The sequence below is a fragment of the Vespa velutina genome, chromosome 21 (genome assembly GCF_912470025.1).
Source record: "Vespa velutina chromosome 21, iVesVel2.1, whole genome shotgun sequence".
In the NCBI taxonomy this organism is placed as follows: Eukaryota; Metazoa; Arthropoda; class Insecta; order Hymenoptera; family Vespidae; genus Vespa; species Vespa velutina.
The window spans coordinates 3113691-3133574 of record NC_062208.1 but is presented as its reverse complement, the minus strand read 5'-3'; the positions used below and the strand labels follow the sequence as shown (position 1 = coordinate 3133574).

Here is a 19884-nt window from a genome sequence, read left to right as displayed (position 1 = left end):
AAAAGAAGGAGAGAGAGAGAGGAAAGAAAAGAAGCAATTCGAGTTCCCTTTGAGAGTAACATCGAAGCGTAGAAACCGCACATGATGTTTGCACGATCGATCGGAACGAATCGCTTCGAACTGCCAAGTCAAATTTCTCTCTCTCCCTCTCTCTATGTGTATATATATATATATATATATATATATATATATATATATATATGCATATCTATATGTATATGTACATGTATATCCATATGTATATATATATGTATATATCTACGTTTGCTTTCTCTATTTCTATTCGCAGAGTCGGAGAATCTTCCTTTCAAGTGTCGTGCGTGGCACAAGGGAAGCCAAGGCCTAGCGTGCGTTGGTTGAAGGACGACCAAGAGTTAACGGCCGACGAAAGATTATACAAAGTGATAACGACCGCTTCGGAAGGTCATGGTAACGTGATAACCGTGAACTCAACATTGAGTTTTTTGGGTCATGCTCGTCCGCAAACCGATGAGATCATAGCGAGTGACAGAGGAAAGTATACGTGCGTTTTCGTTAACGAAGTTAAAAAGGTCGAGTCGACGATGATGTTGAAGGTCGAACACGAGCCAATAATTTTACATCAGCACGGAAAGGTTGCATACAATTTACGTGAAACCGCCGAAGTTGCGTGTAAAGTTCAGGCTTGGCCGAAGCCAGAATTTCAATGGAGTTTTGGTAATAACGCGGCGACATTACAAGGATCGTCTAGCGATGGTCATTACGAGATATCTACGAGCAGCGACAATTACGACGTTTATACCTCAGTTTTAAGAATGACCAATATAAAACAATCAGATTACGGTGATTATACTTGTCGAGCGGCTAATGCTCAAGGTAGCATTACTTCGACGATCAGATTACAACCTAAAGGTGCACCTGAAAGACCGATCAACATAACGGCTATGGATATTGGTCCGACTCATGTCGCGTTACTTTGGGAATTAGGTTTCGACGGTGGTCTACCGATAACGAAATATTTCGTTTCTTATCGAAGAGTAGCTGGAGGTGACGAGGTGATAACTCCTGATTGTACACCACCTAGAGGACCGAGTGGACAGTGGCTCGAAATGGATTGCAGGAGATCGAATCCTTGCAACGTTACAAATCTTGAACAACATCAGACTTATACCTTTAAAGTTAAGGTCTACAATACGAAGAATCATTCGGATTATTCGGACGAAGTGGTTGCAACTACGGCGGTAGCGAAAATACCCACGCCGCTTCGCGTCAGCTATGATCCCGAGACCGGAACCCTGGCTATAAATATTGGCGCGACTTGTTTGGCTTTGGTGGCTTCGATCGAGAAATTCGACGGAACGGATAATTCATGGAGAATCGTCGAGGAGTGGCCTTTAGAAGTATTAGGAAATGCACCTACGCAAAGAGAAAGCATCCTAGACGATCCGGAATCTTCCGATTCAGAGCCACGTCTCAGAATTAGGCTATGTCTAAAGGCCGATCGTCAAAAGTGTGGAGAATATGCCGAGGCTGAAAGTGAGTTTGTTTGTTAGAATTTTCATCGGCCATAAAACATGTTTGTACGTCTAAATTTGTTCTCTCTCTCTCTCTCTCTCTCTCTCTCTCTCTCTCTCTCGCTCTCTCTCTCTCTCTTTTCTTTCTTCCTTTTTCTTACGTCTTTCTCTTCCTTTTCTCGTTGCCGATTGAGATCTCGTACAATATGAGATGTTTTGTGGTACGCTTTGATCCTTAGCCTCGCCTAATCTTTCTGTTAAACAGTCGGCCCGTCTTATATAGCGCAAGCTGGTGCTCTTGCCACGCCGACGTTGATCGCTCTGGTAGTTAGCGGCGCGGTCTTCTTACTTTTCGCCGCTCTCTTACTTTTGTTCTGCCGATGCAGACGAAAGCACGCCGCCAAGGCCAAGGATTATGAAATGGATACCAACGCGTAAGTTTACGCGTATCAACATTATTACGTTACGCGTGTTAATTATATAAAGCTTTAGCTGTATAGTAGTCGAAAGATTTCGATCGAAGAAATACTTATCGATGACAAACCATTTGACGATATGTTTCCTTTCAAACGTTTTCTCCAGAGTACGACCTAGCTTAGTAGCTGGAAATGGTCAACAAACTCAAGCACCACCGCCTTATTACGCCGAGAATAAAGCTCTCGAACATAGTTTGGATCATGCACTAGCTATGGAGGATTCAAAGAGTCCTGCTTATGCTCAACCTGGATACGGTTATCATCAGCCCAATCATAACATCAACGGTGAGAACGGTAAATGTTGAATTATTTCTAACTCTATATTTAAGGGTTCCTATGCATTAACTAATACGTGCCACGCTTTAAAAATGTTTACCTTAATTTTCTCTTTCTAACGAATTCGTTTAGTACAAAATGGAAATTTCTAATAAGACATTTCGCACTGTAGGTGTCAATATGGGTTACATGGACAATAGCTATTCAAATTCAAACAACGGCGGCTCGGTGAATTCACAAGATTCTATCTGGCAGATGAAGTCGGCGGCAGCAAACGGCGTCAACCAACCATATGATTTGGGTGGATACGCCACCACCGAGTCCGATTATCCGGCGCACCCACATTACAGGGAGAGCCATAATCTTAGTCGGCAACAATTTTGCCCGGAGCCATTCGCTACGGTTGTCAAGTCTCAAAAACACGTTGGTTCGTATTCTATTATATAAATTTCTTTCGACGATTGTTGCTATATTTAAAACCAATCAACGTCGGTCGTTTTAAAAGATGGATCGACAGAGCTTAATCGATCGATGATTAATTTCATTTCGAATATTTCAGATTCGCCGTACGATGTTTCTGGATTACCCTATCAAGAAAATTACGACGAGGACACGAAGCCACCGCAACAAGTGAGCCTGTCCTACGACGAGAGTTTAGAATCCGGTTATTCGACTCCCAACAGCCGTGGCCGTAGAATTATCAGAGAAATAATCGTCTGAGACCTGCCTACCGGCTCGCGAGCCGGAAACACGCGTACTACTTGGCTATAGCAGCAGGCCCCCCATCGGCAACCGTTGGCGCAGTACAGACAACATCAACACCACCGCCATCGAATGGAGATAGTGATCGAGAATCCCTCGGAATCGCAATCGGTGACACCCAGCGCGTCTGGCCACGTGACTGTGGCTGCAGCTGCAGCAGCAGCAGCGGTGTCGGCCATGTCCGAGACGGGAACGATGACGACGGCAACAGCAGCAGCAACAACAACAACAACAACAACAACAACAACTACTATTACTAATACAACAACGTTGGATATAACGACGACAACTAATGCGGCCGCGACTGTCGCGGCAACGGCGACAACGACTACGACCAATTTGAGTCATAATTTTCTACGTTCGCCACGTTGTAATCCAATTATTTATGGTGGCCAATCCGAACAAGATTATTATCTAACACAGAGAAGTCCTCGTCCATTAAGTTCCATCGATGATTTTGATGGTGGAACCACTATGAGACGAGTCGATAGATCTGGATTATTAGAAATTTCAAGTTTGGACACGTCGTCGTCACGTTATCGACACTGCAGGCCAATCGGTGCCGAGAGTATAGCCGGTCATGCTGGTACTCTACCTCGTCGAGTCGATCGTTCTGGTCTTTTGGAAGCTCTCCCCGAACTACCCGAGAATCGTAGAAGTTCTGAAGAAGTATTAAGAAGTCCATACGGTCTACAGGAAGTGACTATGATAAAGCCGGACGTTGTTGCACTCGTACGATCCCCAACTTATGATTCTTCAACGAGATTCTCTACGCCATCGCCGTCCCTATTACGTCCTACGGAAAGTCCTAGTCCAGGTACGATCTCGAGAATATCACCAACGGCTAATTTAACTCGTCGGGCCGACGGCGACTCTGTACCGAGTAACGAACGTACCCTAAGATATCGTTCCACGACCTCGGATAATACGTTTATTCCTATCGAATCTTCTATTGGCCTACCAACGAGATACTCTTATACGGATAAAAAGAATTTTTCTTCGTGCGCGAGGAAGGAAGATGAAAACGAGATAGATAAGATCGTATCTACCGAGGAACTGGATACGAGCAAGGACGAGAGGAATGAAACTAATTCCGAATTCTCCTCGAAAGATGAGAATATTGAAAATTATGATAAAGATGATAACGACGTACCAAGAGGGGAAAGGGCCGAGGCCGAAGGTTGCGAAAATACAACTAGTGAAAATCTCGAAGAAGGTAGAGTTTCGTTCAACAATGCCTCCAACAATAAACTCTATCACAATGACAACGTTCAAACGCTAACGGTGATAATACTGTCGGAACAGTTGTGAGGCCAATACTCCTCGTCGTCCCCCTTGAACGATAATCCGTCCGAGAGACCTTGACTGGTTCCTTAAGGACGGGGGAACGTTTCTAGTGTATTATATTTAAGTAGCGTGTGTGCGAAGGCTGACGATGATGCCACAAAGAGGCCATACTTAATGCAAACAAAATAAACAAACAGACAAACGAACGAACACAACATAACACACGAAAAATGAAACGAAACAGAACGAAAAGTATGATCGACGAATCTCGGACTAAATAAATAAATAAATAAATAAATAAATAAATAAAATTAATTAATTAAATGAATAAATAAATAATTAAATAAATAATTAATTAAATAATTAAATAAAAAAGAAAACACTCGATACAAGTGAAAAACACGAAGCAGCTCGAACGGAAGGATCTCTTGCGTTTCTTGCGTTCTCTAGATCGTCGGTAGTCGAGGTCATTGAACGAGAGGTCATCGAATGACCTTACAAGTCTATCGGCCTGTTTTCTTTTTCTTTCTCTTTTTTATTTTATTTTTTTTTCTTTCCTTTCTTTTACTTTTACTTTTTTCTTTTTCTTCTTCTTTTTTTTTTTTTTTTTTTTTTTTTTTTTTTTTTTTCTTTTGAAGAAAAGAAAACGAACAAAACGAAACGGAAAAAGGAAAAAGGAAAACGAAAAGAAAAAACCTTCGACGTTTTACGTGCCATCTTCGTAGGAATTCATTTCGATATTTAAAAATAATAATTGTTAGGAACGTTCTCCTCAGTCCAGACATTTTCTTTTTTTCTCTCTTCGATTCGCGATTAAGGTTGATATCAAACAGATACGACGAGTCATACTTAAAATGTAAAATAATCATGCGTATCAATTGAACTTCGTCGTGTCTTTCTCGTCTTGGATGGACTCTGGAAAACATTTTTACATTTTTCGTTTTTTTATTATTATTATTATTTCATTATTACGTTTTTACTTTTTTTTTTTTTTTATAATTTTTTTTTACTATTATTATTCTTTTTCCTCTCTCTCTACAGTATTCGACTCTTCGTTAAACGTGTTTTATTCGTTTAAATACAGCAGAGAACGGAGCAACAATCTCTCTTTCTGTGGCTCGAGATAAAAAAAAAAAAAAAACGAAAGAAAAAAACGGAAAGAAAGATAGAAAAAAAAGAAACGAATAAAAAAAAAAATAAATAAATATATATATACATATATATATTAATCGACGTCGACTACCGACGAGTAGCAAGCCAATTCGCGAATTTGGCACGTATTTTATACTTTTATATCGTGGAGACGACGCCGCTTTTTACTCGAGCGACGAACGATTGTGATCCTCTGTCTGTACGTTCGAAGAGTTATATTTATCGATGTGACGTGATTAGTACCCTTAGGCGATAGTAACACTATACATATATATATATATATATACATATACATATACATATATATATATATATATATATATATCGTTGATAAGCGAACGGGGATAAAGTGTTAGAAGCGAACGGGAGAAATTAATTAATGCCGGCCCGTAAACTAAAACAACAATAACTACAACAACAATAACAACAACTACAGTAACAACAATAACGACAACAACAACAACAACAACTACAAAATAAAACGCGTGTAGCTCTCGGATTGAAATCGATCGAAGAAGGGAAACGTTAGCGTATCGTATTCGATCGAATATAAAATAAATAAAAAGAGAAAGTAATTTCAGAGAAATCTCGTCGATTTCTAAGTAACAAATCATTGTTTATTAATTGAAATTGGAAATTTGATATGTTCGTTTTGGTTTTTTTTTGTTTGTTTTTCTTTAAGACAAAAATACTTGTTTAAAATTTAAAAATATATGTTTATATACGCACGTTATATTTGGTTCAGGAAATTTTTATTTAAAAAAAAAAAAAAAAAAAAGAGAATAGATCGTCCATTCGATAGAAATAAATGTATGACAACTAAATGTCTATCGTATATATCTATAAAAGAAGAGATCATCGTCATTTACGTCAATTTTAAAATGAATGAGAAAGAAAAAGAGAGTGAAGGATATCTATATATATATATATATATATATATTTAGAGAGGGAGAAAGAGTGATAGAGAGATCTCTCCGTTTTATCTCAAAGATTTATATACTTTTTAAATCCGAACTAACCCAACACCTTATATATTCGGTTCAATACGATGAGTAACGCACGTTTTCTCGCGATCACGTAGGATCCCTCGTATGGTAATTTACGTACCTAGAAGTACATAAAAACATACAAACATACATACGTATACATACGTTGATGGTAGGAGCATGTAAATATTAGATTTTAAGCATATAAGGTACTTAAAATATAACACGCAAGTATAAAGATAAAAAAAAAAGGTTAAAAAAAAAAAAAAAGAAAAAACTTGATGTGTTCTCTCGTCTAATGCGTATTTCTCGAAAACCTTGATCTAATGATCATCATAAAACATAGACACTCAAATACATATACGAAAGATCCTGTATATTTCCTTGGTCAGTTTTGTATTCTTTCTTAGTTGTTTATCTTTTTCTTTTTTTTTTTTTTTTTCTTTTCTTTTTTTGTTATTGACTCTTTCGTTAAGATGAAAATTTACAGTAGAGAAGGATCATACGTATATATACACACACGCACACACATATACTTATATATATATATATATATATATATATATATATATAAAGAGGAAAAGTATATAAGACTTATTCGAGAGAAAGAGAGAGAGAGAGAGAGAGAGAGAGAGAAAGAAATCGTACGAAACTATTCGATGCTTATCGATTTCAATCCGAGTGAATCCGAACGACGGCGATGATATAAATATATAAATATAAATACGACTATAAATAAATAAATAAATAAATAAATATATATATATATAAATATATAAATATAAATACTAATTAATTAAAGATAGAGAACGCGCTTTAAGAGTGTATTATAATAAAGGAACGGGATATTAAAAAGAAAAAAAAAGATTAACAATGAAAAGGAAAGAAGAATGGAATTAGAAGATGATGAAGATGATGAAGATATAAAGAAGATCAAGATAGGTATGTAATATCTTTTCGTAGGATGTGTATGTATGTGGCTCTGTGTGTCTGATGTGTGTGTGCTGTGTGTGTGTGTGTGTTGTGTGTGCGCGCGTCCGTATTTGCACACTAGTCGTCTCTTTGTTTCCTTTCGTAGTCGTCAATTTTCACAAGAGGCGTCTTTTGTTGAAGTTTATATTTTTCTATCGGAGAAGAGCGAACGACGCATGGCCCAGTACATAAAATATACATACATAAGTATACAGATATACAATAAACACACGACTTTAGTTCGCTTTTATCCAAGAGAGAAAGAATACGCATATATATATATATATATATATATATATATATATATATATATATATATATATATATCCACATACGAATTGATTATTATTTAAGTACGGACTAAATTATTAAAAAAGTTTTTATACATATGTATATATATATATATTTTTTTTTTATTTAAGACACTTATGATTATTTGTATGTATATGTATATATATTATATATAAGACGTATGCATATACATACGAATTGTTAATTATCGAAGTATCTTAAATCATAAAAAGAATTGTTTCTTAAAATTTATCCGAGATAATTATGCAGCAAATGTAATTTTTATACATCTTTCATTTCGATTACTTTTATAATTATTGACATACATACACATATATACATATAATATACATAAAAAGAGAGAGAGAGAGAGAGAGAGAGGGGGGGGGGAAAGGCGTTCGAGATAAAGCTTTACCGCGCGTTCGCTCGATTATCCTTGTGATCTCATTATTTGTTCGTAATGCAATTCTAGAAGGACGATTTTTCCTTCGACTGATTTTTACACAGTATCCCCCTACGCCCCCCCCCCAAAAAAAAGAAAAGAAAACACTCCAACCCAACCAGTCCGACGAGTCTTCTTTTTATTATTATTATTATTATTATTATTATTATTATTATTATTATTTTTATTATTATTATTATTTCTTTTTTAATAATAATTTAATTGTTTATTTGATCTTTTTTCTACTTCTCTTTCTCCATGTCTTAACAAAGAAAAACGTCAAGCTGTGAATAATTATTTTAAATAATTTCGATCTTTATCAAAAAATTAATAACGACAAGAAATTTTGTACCTTTTCGTCAATATTTTATACCAGTGGAAAAGAAGTAAGAAAGAAAGAAAGAAAGAAAGAAAGAAAGAAAGAAAGAAAGAAAAATTTTTCTATTTCACCTGACGTTATTTTTACGATCTAAATCCTTTCACAAAGAAATTTTCAAATTTCAAAGCATAGAACGTTTGATTGTCTCGTTTCCTTGTCCTTATTCCTTTCCATCGAATACAATTCGAAATTCTGAAGAGAAAAAGAGAGAGAGAGAGAGAAAAAGAGAAAGGATCGTATATGGTACAGAAAAAGAATGAAAGAAAGGGAGTTATATACATTTTTGTAAAAAGGGAAGAAAAATAAAGATAAAAATACAATTTTGAAAAGACTACTCACCGCGCGCGTGAGAGAGAGAGAGAGAATCGTTTGCAGTACTTACGTATACGTCGTGTTATCAAAAGGTAACGAGCGTCGTCTTGTACAAAAAGGGAACAAATGTAATATTTTGTTTGTGTTAAAATGTGAACGAGAGGAAGAAGAAGAAGAAGAAGAAGAAGAAGAAAATAAGAGGAAGAGGAGGAGGAGGAAGAAGAAGAAGAAAAAGAAGAAGTGTAATGTCAAATTTAAGAAAAAAAAAAAAAAAAAAAAAAAAAAAGAAATAAAACGAAAAGAAGATGATAAAGATAGGATAAAATAAGAAAAAGTCGCAGAAGCGAAGAAAAATGTTATGAAAAATGGGACATTAAAAATTGTATTCTCGTGCGCTAACTATAATCGAGATAGTGTTTTATGAAAGAATGAAAGAATGAAAGTGAAAGAGAGGGATAGAGTGAATGAAAGAGAAAAAGAGAGAGAGTGAGAGAGAGAGAGAGAGAGAGATTAATCTCGGCCAAATTCGTTCGCCGAATTATAAATATATGACGATAACGTGCATTATCTTTTGATTATAAATAATAACGAATAAAAGGAAAAAAGAAAAAAGATCTCGTTATCCGATCTTTTGCTTCTATTTTTGTTTTCATTAATTTTTTCTCACATTTTTTTTTATTTAAAAAAAAAATATATATATACACGACCGATGTGAATAAAAACGTGCAAATGTATTCTTCGCATTTTAATCGAGGAACGCTTTGAAATGAGTTACTTTTGTTTAAATAAAAATGAAAATAAAAGTTAGAAAGAGTAGAGGGTATACTTATCTTTATGCGTATACTTTTTTATTATTACTTTTTATTATTATTATTATTACTTTTTATTATTATTATTATTATTATTATTATTATTAATCATCGTTATCATCATCATCATCATCATCATCATCGTCATCATCGTCATCGTCGTCATCATCACTGCAATTAACATGTGCGTTTTATACACGTTTGTTTTTTCGCGTGATTCTCGCGTTAAGGGCTCTTATCGTATTCGCGCGATTCAATGAATATTTGAAATGCATTCATTATCTATTATAGTCTACGACATTATACACATTGAATTTATTATTTTGTACAAATTTTATGTTCCAATAGAAAGGAGAAAAAGAAAAGGAGGGAAGAGAAAAATGAAAAACGAAAAAAAAAAAAAAAAAGAAGAAAATAATATTAATAATAAATGACAAAGTGAGTTTTCCCGTTGAGATATACCCTTTTGATTGCTTTTCGACCTCGTCATTTTCATTGCGATTGAAATTAGAAAAAAAAAGTGCGTGAGAGAGAGAGAGAGAGAGAGGAGGGGAATCAAATCGCTCGAGGGTTCATAAAGATTCGATTTTTATCGTGATTGCCGTGCAAAAAGAATTTTATTGTAAATCTCCACACAAACCGTGGAGAAGGGGGGCGCAAGGCGGGAACGTGGTTTATAAAAATCCGAGAATGCATAGATGAGTTTCATATCGATTCAATAGACCAATAGAGAACAGTCGGGTATTTCAAACGATTTTCGATTTTCATCTCTCCGAGCTTTTCACATACTATGCTTTTCTGTAGTTTCAGTGAAAAGAAAAAAAAAAAAAAAGCGAGAAGAAGAAAGTAATAAAAAGAGAAAAAAAAAAGAAAAAGAAAAAGAAATGGACAAACGAATCAACAAACAAAAAAAAATACTCTTCTCTCTCGTCATCACGAATGAATCGTTAAATGAATTTCTACGAACGCGCCTCAATGGCCGCGTAATCAATTTCAAAACCACCTAGCGAATTATTAAAAATAAAAGATCTCTTTTTGTGAGATTTTAGTGAAATTACATTGGAACGAGCTACCTTGTTACCATGTCATTGCGTGAGAGTGCGAGCGAGCGAGTGAGTAAGCGAGAGAGAGAGAGAGAGAGAGAGAGAGATAACAATTTGAAAAATAAAATGCCTCCGTTCGCAATACTTTTACATTGAAATCATGATATTAAAATTTTACGAGTGAAAAATTTCATATTAAAATGATTAATTCGTTTTCCACACTTGTTTCGTTTCGTTTTCATATTTTTTCCATTTGTTTTTCTTTTTTTTTTTTTTTTTTATAAATCCCGTCTACATCTCAACAAAATACATCGTTGAGAGAAAATTTATAAATATAACTATAACATTCGCGTCGAACTTAAAAAGTCGAAAGAAATGGTGCTGCCACGTAAAAACTTTTCAAATTAAATAACTCTTAATACATGTAAGAATTGACAAACGTAATTTTGAATTATCTAAGGGGATAATTAAAATAAACTTTGAGCCTATACTTTGTGATTTGAAATAAAGAAAAAAAAAACAAAAAAAAAAAAAAACAAAACAAAAGCAACAAAAAAAAAAGAAAACAACAACAAGGACAACAACAATACTCTTCGAGATCGATCGTGTCTCTGTACATTTTGATTAAATTAGCGCACATACATAGTTGCACAATAATTTATATGTATCCTAGCACTCGGTGTCGTCGTTAGGATCATAAAAGATCGTTTATTGTTTAAACGAAAAAGAAATGATTATTAGAAAGTGTATTAATGTGCGATACACTATGTAAAGATATGTATACGAGAAAGTTTGATTAAAATATCTCACCCTTTATCTAGAAAGATTCCTCTAAATTATCTGTATCTTCCTATTATTAAAATAAGAGATTTTTCATAACAACTTAATTATATATTATTAAAATTGTAATACGAAAATTACTTACATTTCTATATACACATATTGATTCATACGTGTACACACATGTATTATATATCAAATGCACATGATTAGGTAGAATTAGTAATACAATTAGTAAGATCATCGATCGTTTATATTTTGATATTTCTATATTTATCAGGACGAAAAATTAAGAATATAAGAGATATCAATCGATTTGTTAACAATTAAATCGCAATAATGTCATAGAAAAATGGCTACTTACCCGAAGTCGAAGACGCCAGCACAATTAGATGGAATTAAAAGCTAAAAAGAAAATATCAAGGGATAATTCTTTTTCCGATCGTCGTCAGTGATAAAGAGATGGTTATTGTTCAATTATTTCTTACCATTTTGCAGATTTTCTGAAGAAATATTTTAAAAACGTCTACTCTCAAGATTATGGCAGCCATTCGATTTCGCGCAACTTGAAATGAGAAATTTTTCAAATATATTTACCTACAACTCCGCTTGGAGGCGCCACTTACGTCCTCTCACACGTCAAAATTGATTGGTGTTTCACGTACGTGTAAGCTTAAGGTATTTTCACATGGCGCTTCGATCGACTACTAACTTGAGAAATAAATAAATGTCGATTCATCTTGATTCTGATTGGTCAATGCAATTAGAGAAGAGGAAATATGTGGTAAGAACTAGAAACCTAATTACTTTGTAAAGTGTTCAAAAAGTACGAAATAAATAAGGAAATAAATGATAAAAAGTCGATTATATTGTAATTTCTTTTATTCGTATCGAAATTGTACATTTTAAATAAAATTACATCGTATTATTAACAATCACAAATTCTATGCACAATGATAAGAATAAGGTTATGAAATTGATTGATCGTTTAATAAATAAAGATAAAAATTATGGAAATATTGCATCAACTTGCACGTTAAAAGCGATGCATTATTTCAAGTGCAAATACCAAGATGTGACGTAATAGGAAAAGGTAATGAAATCGTGGTAGGATTACCACCAGATTCTAAATATGGGAAAGCCAACAAGAGTAGTCGTCTGTGGAATGAAAGGAGTAGGAAAAACGGCATTGCTGGAACAACTCATATATGGAAATGTCACCCCAAAAACGGTAAGAAATTTAGGTTATAATTATAACTTTTCACTTGTTAATACTTTGTTCGACGAAAAGTTATTGAAAATTGTTTCTATGATTTGATAGGAAATTCATCCTACTATAGAAGACATCTATGTTGCTAATATAGAAACGGACCGTGGTACAAAAGAGAGAGTTAGATTTTACGACACCGCTGGTTTAGAATCATTACAAAGCAACGCGAACAATCAACAACTTCCCAGGCACTATCTTGGTTTTGCAGATGGTTATATCTTAGTATACGACACTATGAAACCAGAATCTTTGGATGTTTTATTTCCATTGAAGAAGGACATCGATAAGAACAAGGATAAGAAAGAAATAACAGTAATAGTTTTAGGTAATAAAACTAATAATGAAAATAAATCTAATAGCTTAGAGAATACATCTAATAAAGCAAGCAATTGGTGTACCAGGGAAAAGGTAAAGCATTATGAGATCAATGTAATGGATAGACAAACATTGTTAGAACCTTTTGTCTATTTGTCGTCTAGGTTAAATCCACCACCAAACAAAAGTACATTTCCTCAACTGAGTATGGGTAGGAAAATAATTAAAACTGAGACTCCATAAGAAAATTATATCATTTAATTAATTATAACTGATATTTGAAAGTAATTCACTTGGCTGTGGAAATATATCATCGTATTGAAAATGATATATATATATATATATATATATATATATATATATACATACACATATGAGGTATAACAAAACAAAAAAAAACTATAATGATATTTAAGTTAATTAAAAAATTTGTTCAAGGGTATAATTGAGTACTCTTGATTTAGATTAAGAATATCAAAGTACTTAATTAATTTATCTTTATACAACATGCATTTTAATAAGATTTTCCAAAGTTATGTTATAAAATGCATCATGTATAATATTGATTAATGACATGGTATTTCGCTCAGAGGATCGTATAATCGTTTTTAAACATCTTTATCTATTAAGCAATATGGCTTGAAGTACTTAAGTAATACTTTCTATCAGAAACAACAATAGCCAAGCTGAAAGCATGTTACATGCTAAGTATAAACTTTTCTATTACATTTATCACTCATAAGCAGGAAATTACCATTCTATTGGTTTTGCCAACTCCTGTAAACGTATATCTGTGTTAAAAACATAATCCCAAATTTTACTACTAATACCGAAACCTACAAAGAATAAAACATTAAATGTTTATGTTTAAGAATAAAACATAAGACTCATGCTGTGTGAATAAGAAAATGAAATGCAAAAAAAGAAAAACATTACCTTCATCATGATGCGAGAAATGATGATAATTGTGATATCTCTTTAAATCGTAAAGATATGTTTTGGCATTAGGTTTACCATAATGCAAATAATAATGCATTAAATCGTAACACAAGTATCCTGTGAAAAATGAAGGAACATTTAGGTTTAGATTATTTATTTAAATTTATTTAATTTATATCATATAGTGCGTTTAATTATACGTATAGAGAAATTATTATACTTCACCTGCAACAGATCCAGCACTAATAAAGTTGGCTATAAAATCAGGAAATATCGATATGTACAATTTACATATGCCTATTGCTATGATAATACCAGCTATAGGTGGAAATACTAATCTTTGACCATCAAAAGGTGCCTAGTATCAATAAAAATAAAAGGGAATCTATAAATTTATATTTAAAAAATATATATATTTATATATATATTACATATACATTTATATATTTATATATACATATATATATATATATATATATGTGTGTGTGTGTGTGTGTGTGTGTGTATCGATAGAATACCAAATTAAGTTTGTAACTTCCTGTTCTAAGAAAGGCAACAAACTGACGCTTCGTATGATTCATTTTATGTTTGACATAATTCAGTGAGTTCATTGAACGCACGTTTGCATACTAAATTATCTTTCAAGAAACGTGTCTGCGTTATTTACAGTCTTTCAACTGGTTTGATTAAATCTTAATCGTGTAATCGTAACGATATGAAACGTACGACTATAGTTTTAATTAAAAATTTTTATTTACCTTATGATGCAAACCATGAAGAAGGAAATGTAACGTGATAAGTATTTTTGAATTCCCTGGCGGCCTGAAGTGAAACAATTTACGGTGTAACAGATATTCCTCAAATGTCCACAATAATACCCCTCCCGCGAAGGCAAGGAGGCCTTCTAATAAAGAAAAAACTAAAAACGAAGGCTGCATATGTAATTTTTTTTATCGTGTCTTTTAAACATGTTTTTATCATGTTTTATCTTTTTTTTTTTTTTTTTTTTTTTTTTTTTTTAATAAGAAGGTCGCATGAATGATCCAAACTTCTTTTTTCTTCTCGAATCTTTCTTCTTTGAATAAAATCAAAATTTTTTTTGATTTGAAACATAGAGAAATCATGAGTACTTACTTGGAAATTGACGAGTAATGCTTAGACTAAATCCCGTATAGAGAAAATATGCACAAATAGGAATCCATACGATCGGTATCATGTACCATGGTGTGATTGTTAAAAATTCCAATATATTTGATTGAAATAATCGTATCGGTCGGTTTACCGGTAGATTCACCCACTGCCAATATCGATCACTTAACTTGCCCACTTGACTTAATAAAGGTGTGTTCCAATCTATCAAACTCTAAGATAATTCTTCGATTAAATTTTTTTTCTTTTTTATACGTATATAAACATATATAAATACACACGTATTTTTGATTGTTTTTTCTCAAAATTGATAATTGATAAGATTTTCATAACGTTACTGATTATACATTATCTTAATGATACTCTATAAACAAAATGAAATTTTTTTTGTTTCTTTTTTTTTTTTTACGAAATTGAACGCTGTCACGTAAGCATACACAAACACACAAACATATACGTATGTATATATCTATTTCGATCATTTTTTTCTCAGAATTGATAATTGATAGAATCTTTATAAAGTATTGATTGCACACTATCCATTATAATGATAATCAATAAACGAAATATTTCTTTTCTTTTTATTTTTGTCCGATTTAACTCATCTGAAGAACAAAATTTGAACGGACGAAACTCACGCGTATGTTGCAGAAAAAATAAAAGAGAAAAAGAAACAAAGAGAGAAGATTGATGGGATAAATTGGTCTATTAAATTATTCTCGGAATTAAAAGCAAAAATTGCACGGAGTGTATAGAACAGAAAATTACTATTTTTTTATATTAGATTGTTGCGTAATTACTATTGTATTTCATGTTTTATAATCATACATTCTTCTTTTTTTCTTTTTTCTTTTGTTTTCTTTTTTTTTCATTTTTTTTTTCTTCACGTTCGAAATTAACAAAAAATCATAGACTTTAATCGAATCAATTTTATCAATTGAATTAATGAAATTCACCTTCCTTCACCCCGCGTCCCTCCCAAAGAAAAAAGGACGAATGACGTTACATTGTGATACGGTATATTATTAATCAATTATTATTCATACTCTTGTCGTTTAATTATAAAAATATCATTGAATCATTTCGCCAAAATTCTTGGAATTTATTTATCAGATATATGTAGGCATAAATATTAATAAAAAGAAAGAAAAGAAAAAAAGAAAAAAAATAATGTCGCAATAATGATAGAAATTGTTTGAAGAACTTTTTAACGAAACTTACCTCAAGCTCGTCATATTTGTTTTTATTATCCAATGCATATTCATTAAACAAATGGAAAGCCGCGTCCGAATGTGGATATTCTTTTAAAACACGATCCAAATGTTTTTCCTTGTATGAACTAAGTGTCTTTTTACCACCCGGATGATAATTTAAAAATCCACGAATATCGTAAATACGTCCTTTGTATTTAACTATAAATTTCTTCTTCTCTGTTTCATCGTCAGATATAAAACGTCTTCTTCCGTCTTGCGATTCTTTGGCAATAGCATCATCATCATCATCATCATCATCATCATCATCATCATCATCAACAATAATATCATTGTCAGATCGAAATCTTTCAATATTACGCAACTTAACGGAATTATGTTCGTTTAATATAACATCGACAGTACTTTTCGTTTCGTTCATAACGAGTTTTGATATTTTAATTCTTTATTAAAAAAAGACTTCTTCTTTTTTTTTTTTTTTTTTTTTATAAATTCAAAATCAATGAAAATATGTATTGCTTAACCACAGAGATTAGACAATGTTAACACGCCAGTCACGCACATACTACACCACGTTCTACGCCTACCTTGTTAAAAGCCTCATAGATAAGATTTCACAGGCGGCATTACGTGAACGTTCCGATTATAATCGTACTTCATCGCTAAATTTAATATTATCATCGATATGTAACCGTTCTCTTTGACTTCGTGATTTTCGATATTAATGAACATAATTCTTTCTCTCTCTCTCTCTCTCTCTCTCTCTCTCTCTCTCTTTCCCTCTCTCTCTGTCTCTCTCTGTCTCTCTCTCTTTCTCTCTGTCTCTCTTTCTCTCTCTCTCTCTCTCTCTCTCTCTCTCTCTCTCTCTGTGTGTGTATCTCCATTTTTCTTTTTCATTTTTGTACTCTGTAATAAACGTAACACAACAAGCGTAACGTATTATTTATCGTCCTTGTAACAGAACAGTTTTACAAACGAATAATTTTGCACATATGTTTATTGAAATACCATTGCATATTTAACACGAGTACGTAATATAATAGCTCATGAAGTACATCATTTCAAGTACTCTACGTTTCTCCTTTTTTTTTCTTTTTTTTTATTTTATCTCTTTTATTTTCTTTGCTCTTTCCTTTTTTTCCGAAAAAAAAAGAACACCATTCATGTATTTTTTCTTCTTCAAACTTTTGAATTCTTAAACATTCAAATTATTTAATAAACATTGTTTACGGTAGTTGAGATATTGCGAGTTAATTGAACGATCATTAAAACGATAGTATAAAGATAAATGTTACCGATAATAGACGTGTATGCAAATAGATCTCTGAAAGATTATGTATATAATGTCATTCTAGAGTGAATCAATCTGATATAGTCGGCTTTTCTCTAATAAATATTTGACAGAGATTTCAAAAACCATTTAAAATATATTTGACAAACTGGATTTATTTTTTGAGTTAAGAAAATGAATGGTCGCGTCAAATGCGTGTCAGTGAGAAAAAATTTATTTCAAGTTAAAAAAAAAAAAAAAAAAAAAAAGAAAAAGAAAAAGAAAAAATAAAAGATAAGAAAAAGAACATTAAACGGAATATTGTTAACATGATTTCCTTTTTAGCAAAAAAAAACTTGACCTTGCACCTTTTTACATATTTACAATGTTAATTGCTACTATGTTTGATTATTCATATTTTAATACTATCATTGAATATTTACGTAACCAGTTGGACTCAAGTATCACGTCAATACCGACATATCAATTTACGAATAATTATCGATCGTAAAAGAAATAAAAGAGAAAAAAAAATTATTTACAATCATACATGTGTATATACATATATATACATACATATATATATATATATATATATACATGCGCGTACACGATATTTGCGTTTGGGTTAATCATACTTTGATATCATCATCAAGTATTATTATTTATATAATCAGTATTATTATTTATATAATCAGAACACCAGTATTACATCGATATGGAATAATTAATGATCTTTAAGCACTATATTAAGGACGAATTTATGTTTGGCTAATTATAGAGAAGGACGAAGGGAGCGTGGGGGGACGTAAAAAATTAATTTAAAAGGATAAAGGAAGAAAAAAAAAGCACAAAAGATATGTATCTTTTGTCTCCAATAAATAAGCTTTTATTCAAACACTTTGAATTATTGTATACAATACGTCCTAATAATCGATCTATGTCGAATGACTAATTTTTTATCGTATAGCGAAGAAACTCGAGGTATTCTTTCTCGCTCTCTCTCTCTCTCTCTCTCTCTCTCCCCCTCTCTCTCTCTCTCTTTTCTATCTTTAAAATAATAATTAAGAAAGAAAATAAACAAACAAATTATAGGGGGAAAAAAATAAAAAGAAAATAGAATGAAAAAAAGAAATTAAAAAATGAGCATTCGGGCCGATCAAAGAAAATTCGTATATATACAAATACTGTGAGATTTATGTCTATATTAAGATATATTATTATTATTATTATTATTATTATTATTAATATTATTATTTTTATTATTATTATTATTATTATTATTATTATTATTATTATTATTATTATTATTATACATAATGTTCGGGCATTAAAAAATACATCGACGGTTTTAACTGTTCTCTCTCTTTCTCTCACTCTCTCTCTCTCTGTTTCTCTTTCTGTCTTGTCGATATTTATAAAATGTTTGTCAGACTTAGAATGCGTTTGATAACTCGCTCTCTATTTCTCGAAAAAGTCGATATTATAGAATTCGTGATAACGATAAGATCTTATCTTTTTTATCTTTCTTTTTTGGTTTTCTTTTTTCTTCTTTTTCTAGTTTCCCCTTCCATCGAAATAATTATTTATCAACTTGCCCGTAAACGAACATATCATTTTACGTAATTTTATTTCTGCTCTTTTTGCATTTTCTTTTTTTTTTTGTTTTCCTTTTGACGAATTCAAATCCAAAAAATATTTCCACAGGATAAATAACACGAAAAATTATATTTCCCTGTTTAATCCGCAATAATATTGATTTATATAAATATATATATATATATAAATATATATATATATATCTATATATATATATATTTAATCGGTTCTCTCTTTTCTATGAAGCCGACAATCTTATCTATTTGCGAACATATATGTACATAACGTTAGTACACTCCTTTTCCCGTTTCTTCCTATTGATAACTCGAGATAAGAATAGAATGTTACTCGGCATTTTTTTTTGTTTATAGTTATATATTTAAAAAGAGGCCAATAATTATTTTATATTCGGTTCGGTTCGTTCGACTGATTCGTTCGAGAAAAGAAAAAAAAGAAAGGAAGAAAAAAAAAAAAAAGAAAAAGAAAAGAGAAGAAACATCAGAAAAATTAGAAAAATAAACGATGAAGGATATATAGCGATAAAATAATAAATGAGAAAAATGAATTTTAGTCGAAGACCGTTTCGATTGTTATTAATTCGGAGGCAAGCCTCGCTAAAACTAATCATCTAAAATTTTAATCTTTGGTAATATTAGGTATAGTTCAATATG

At 32.0% G+C, this 19884-nt stretch overlaps 3 protein-coding genes across 8 annotated transcripts in view; 2 read left to right on the top strand and 1 right to left on the bottom strand.

The window, feature by feature from the left end:
• Positions 1–2965, top strand: part of LOC124956281 (hemicentin-1) — a 155817-nt gene extending 152852 nt beyond the window's left edge. For 4 of the 5 annotated variants that reach the window (XM_047511844.1, XM_047511843.1, XM_047511840.1 and 1 more), the window contains 5 exons: positions 290–1515; positions 1759–1927; positions 2076–2263; positions 2418–2672; positions 2805–2965. In XM_047511844.1, coding sequence (XP_047367800.1) covers positions 290–1515; positions 1759–1927; positions 2076–2263; positions 2418–2672; positions 2805–2965 — 1999 coding nt within the window. The remainder of the gene's footprint in view (positions 1–289; positions 1516–1758; positions 1928–2075; positions 2264–2417; positions 2673–2804) is intronic. The other variant, XM_047511842.1, reaches the window with a different exon arrangement.
• A 6934-nt stretch (positions 2966–9899) lies between these two features.
• On the top strand, positions 9900–15715 carry LOC124956283 (NF-kappa-B inhibitor-interacting Ras-like protein). Of its 2 annotated transcripts, XM_047511848.1 has the most exons (3): positions 9900–12244; positions 12521–12691; positions 12782–15715. In XM_047511848.1, the coding sequence occupies exons 2-3, from the start codon at positions 12593–12595 to the stop codon at positions 13286–13288; spliced, it is 606 nt and encodes a 201-aa protein (XP_047367804.1). In that variant the 5' UTR covers positions 9900–12244; positions 12521–12592; the 3' UTR covers positions 13289–15715. The 2 variants fall into 2 exon arrangements, with proteins under 2 accessions (XP_047367804.1, XP_047367803.1); XM_047511847.1 differs by having other exon boundaries at positions 9900–12691.
• Positions 12325–17157, bottom strand: LOC124956282 (dihydroceramide fatty acyl 2-hydroxylase FAH2). The gene is made up of 6 exons (XM_047511846.1): positions 16355–17157; positions 15119–15347; positions 14743–14903; positions 14210–14342; positions 13982–14101; positions 12325–13881 (listed from the first exon to the last, which is right to left on the bottom strand). Exons 1-6 carry the CDS (start codon positions 16763–16765, stop codon positions 13796–13798), a joined length of 1140 nt encoding a protein of 379 aa, XP_047367802.1. The 5' UTR covers positions 16766–17157; the 3' UTR covers positions 12325–13795.
• Positions 17158–19884: the final 2727 nt, after the last annotated feature.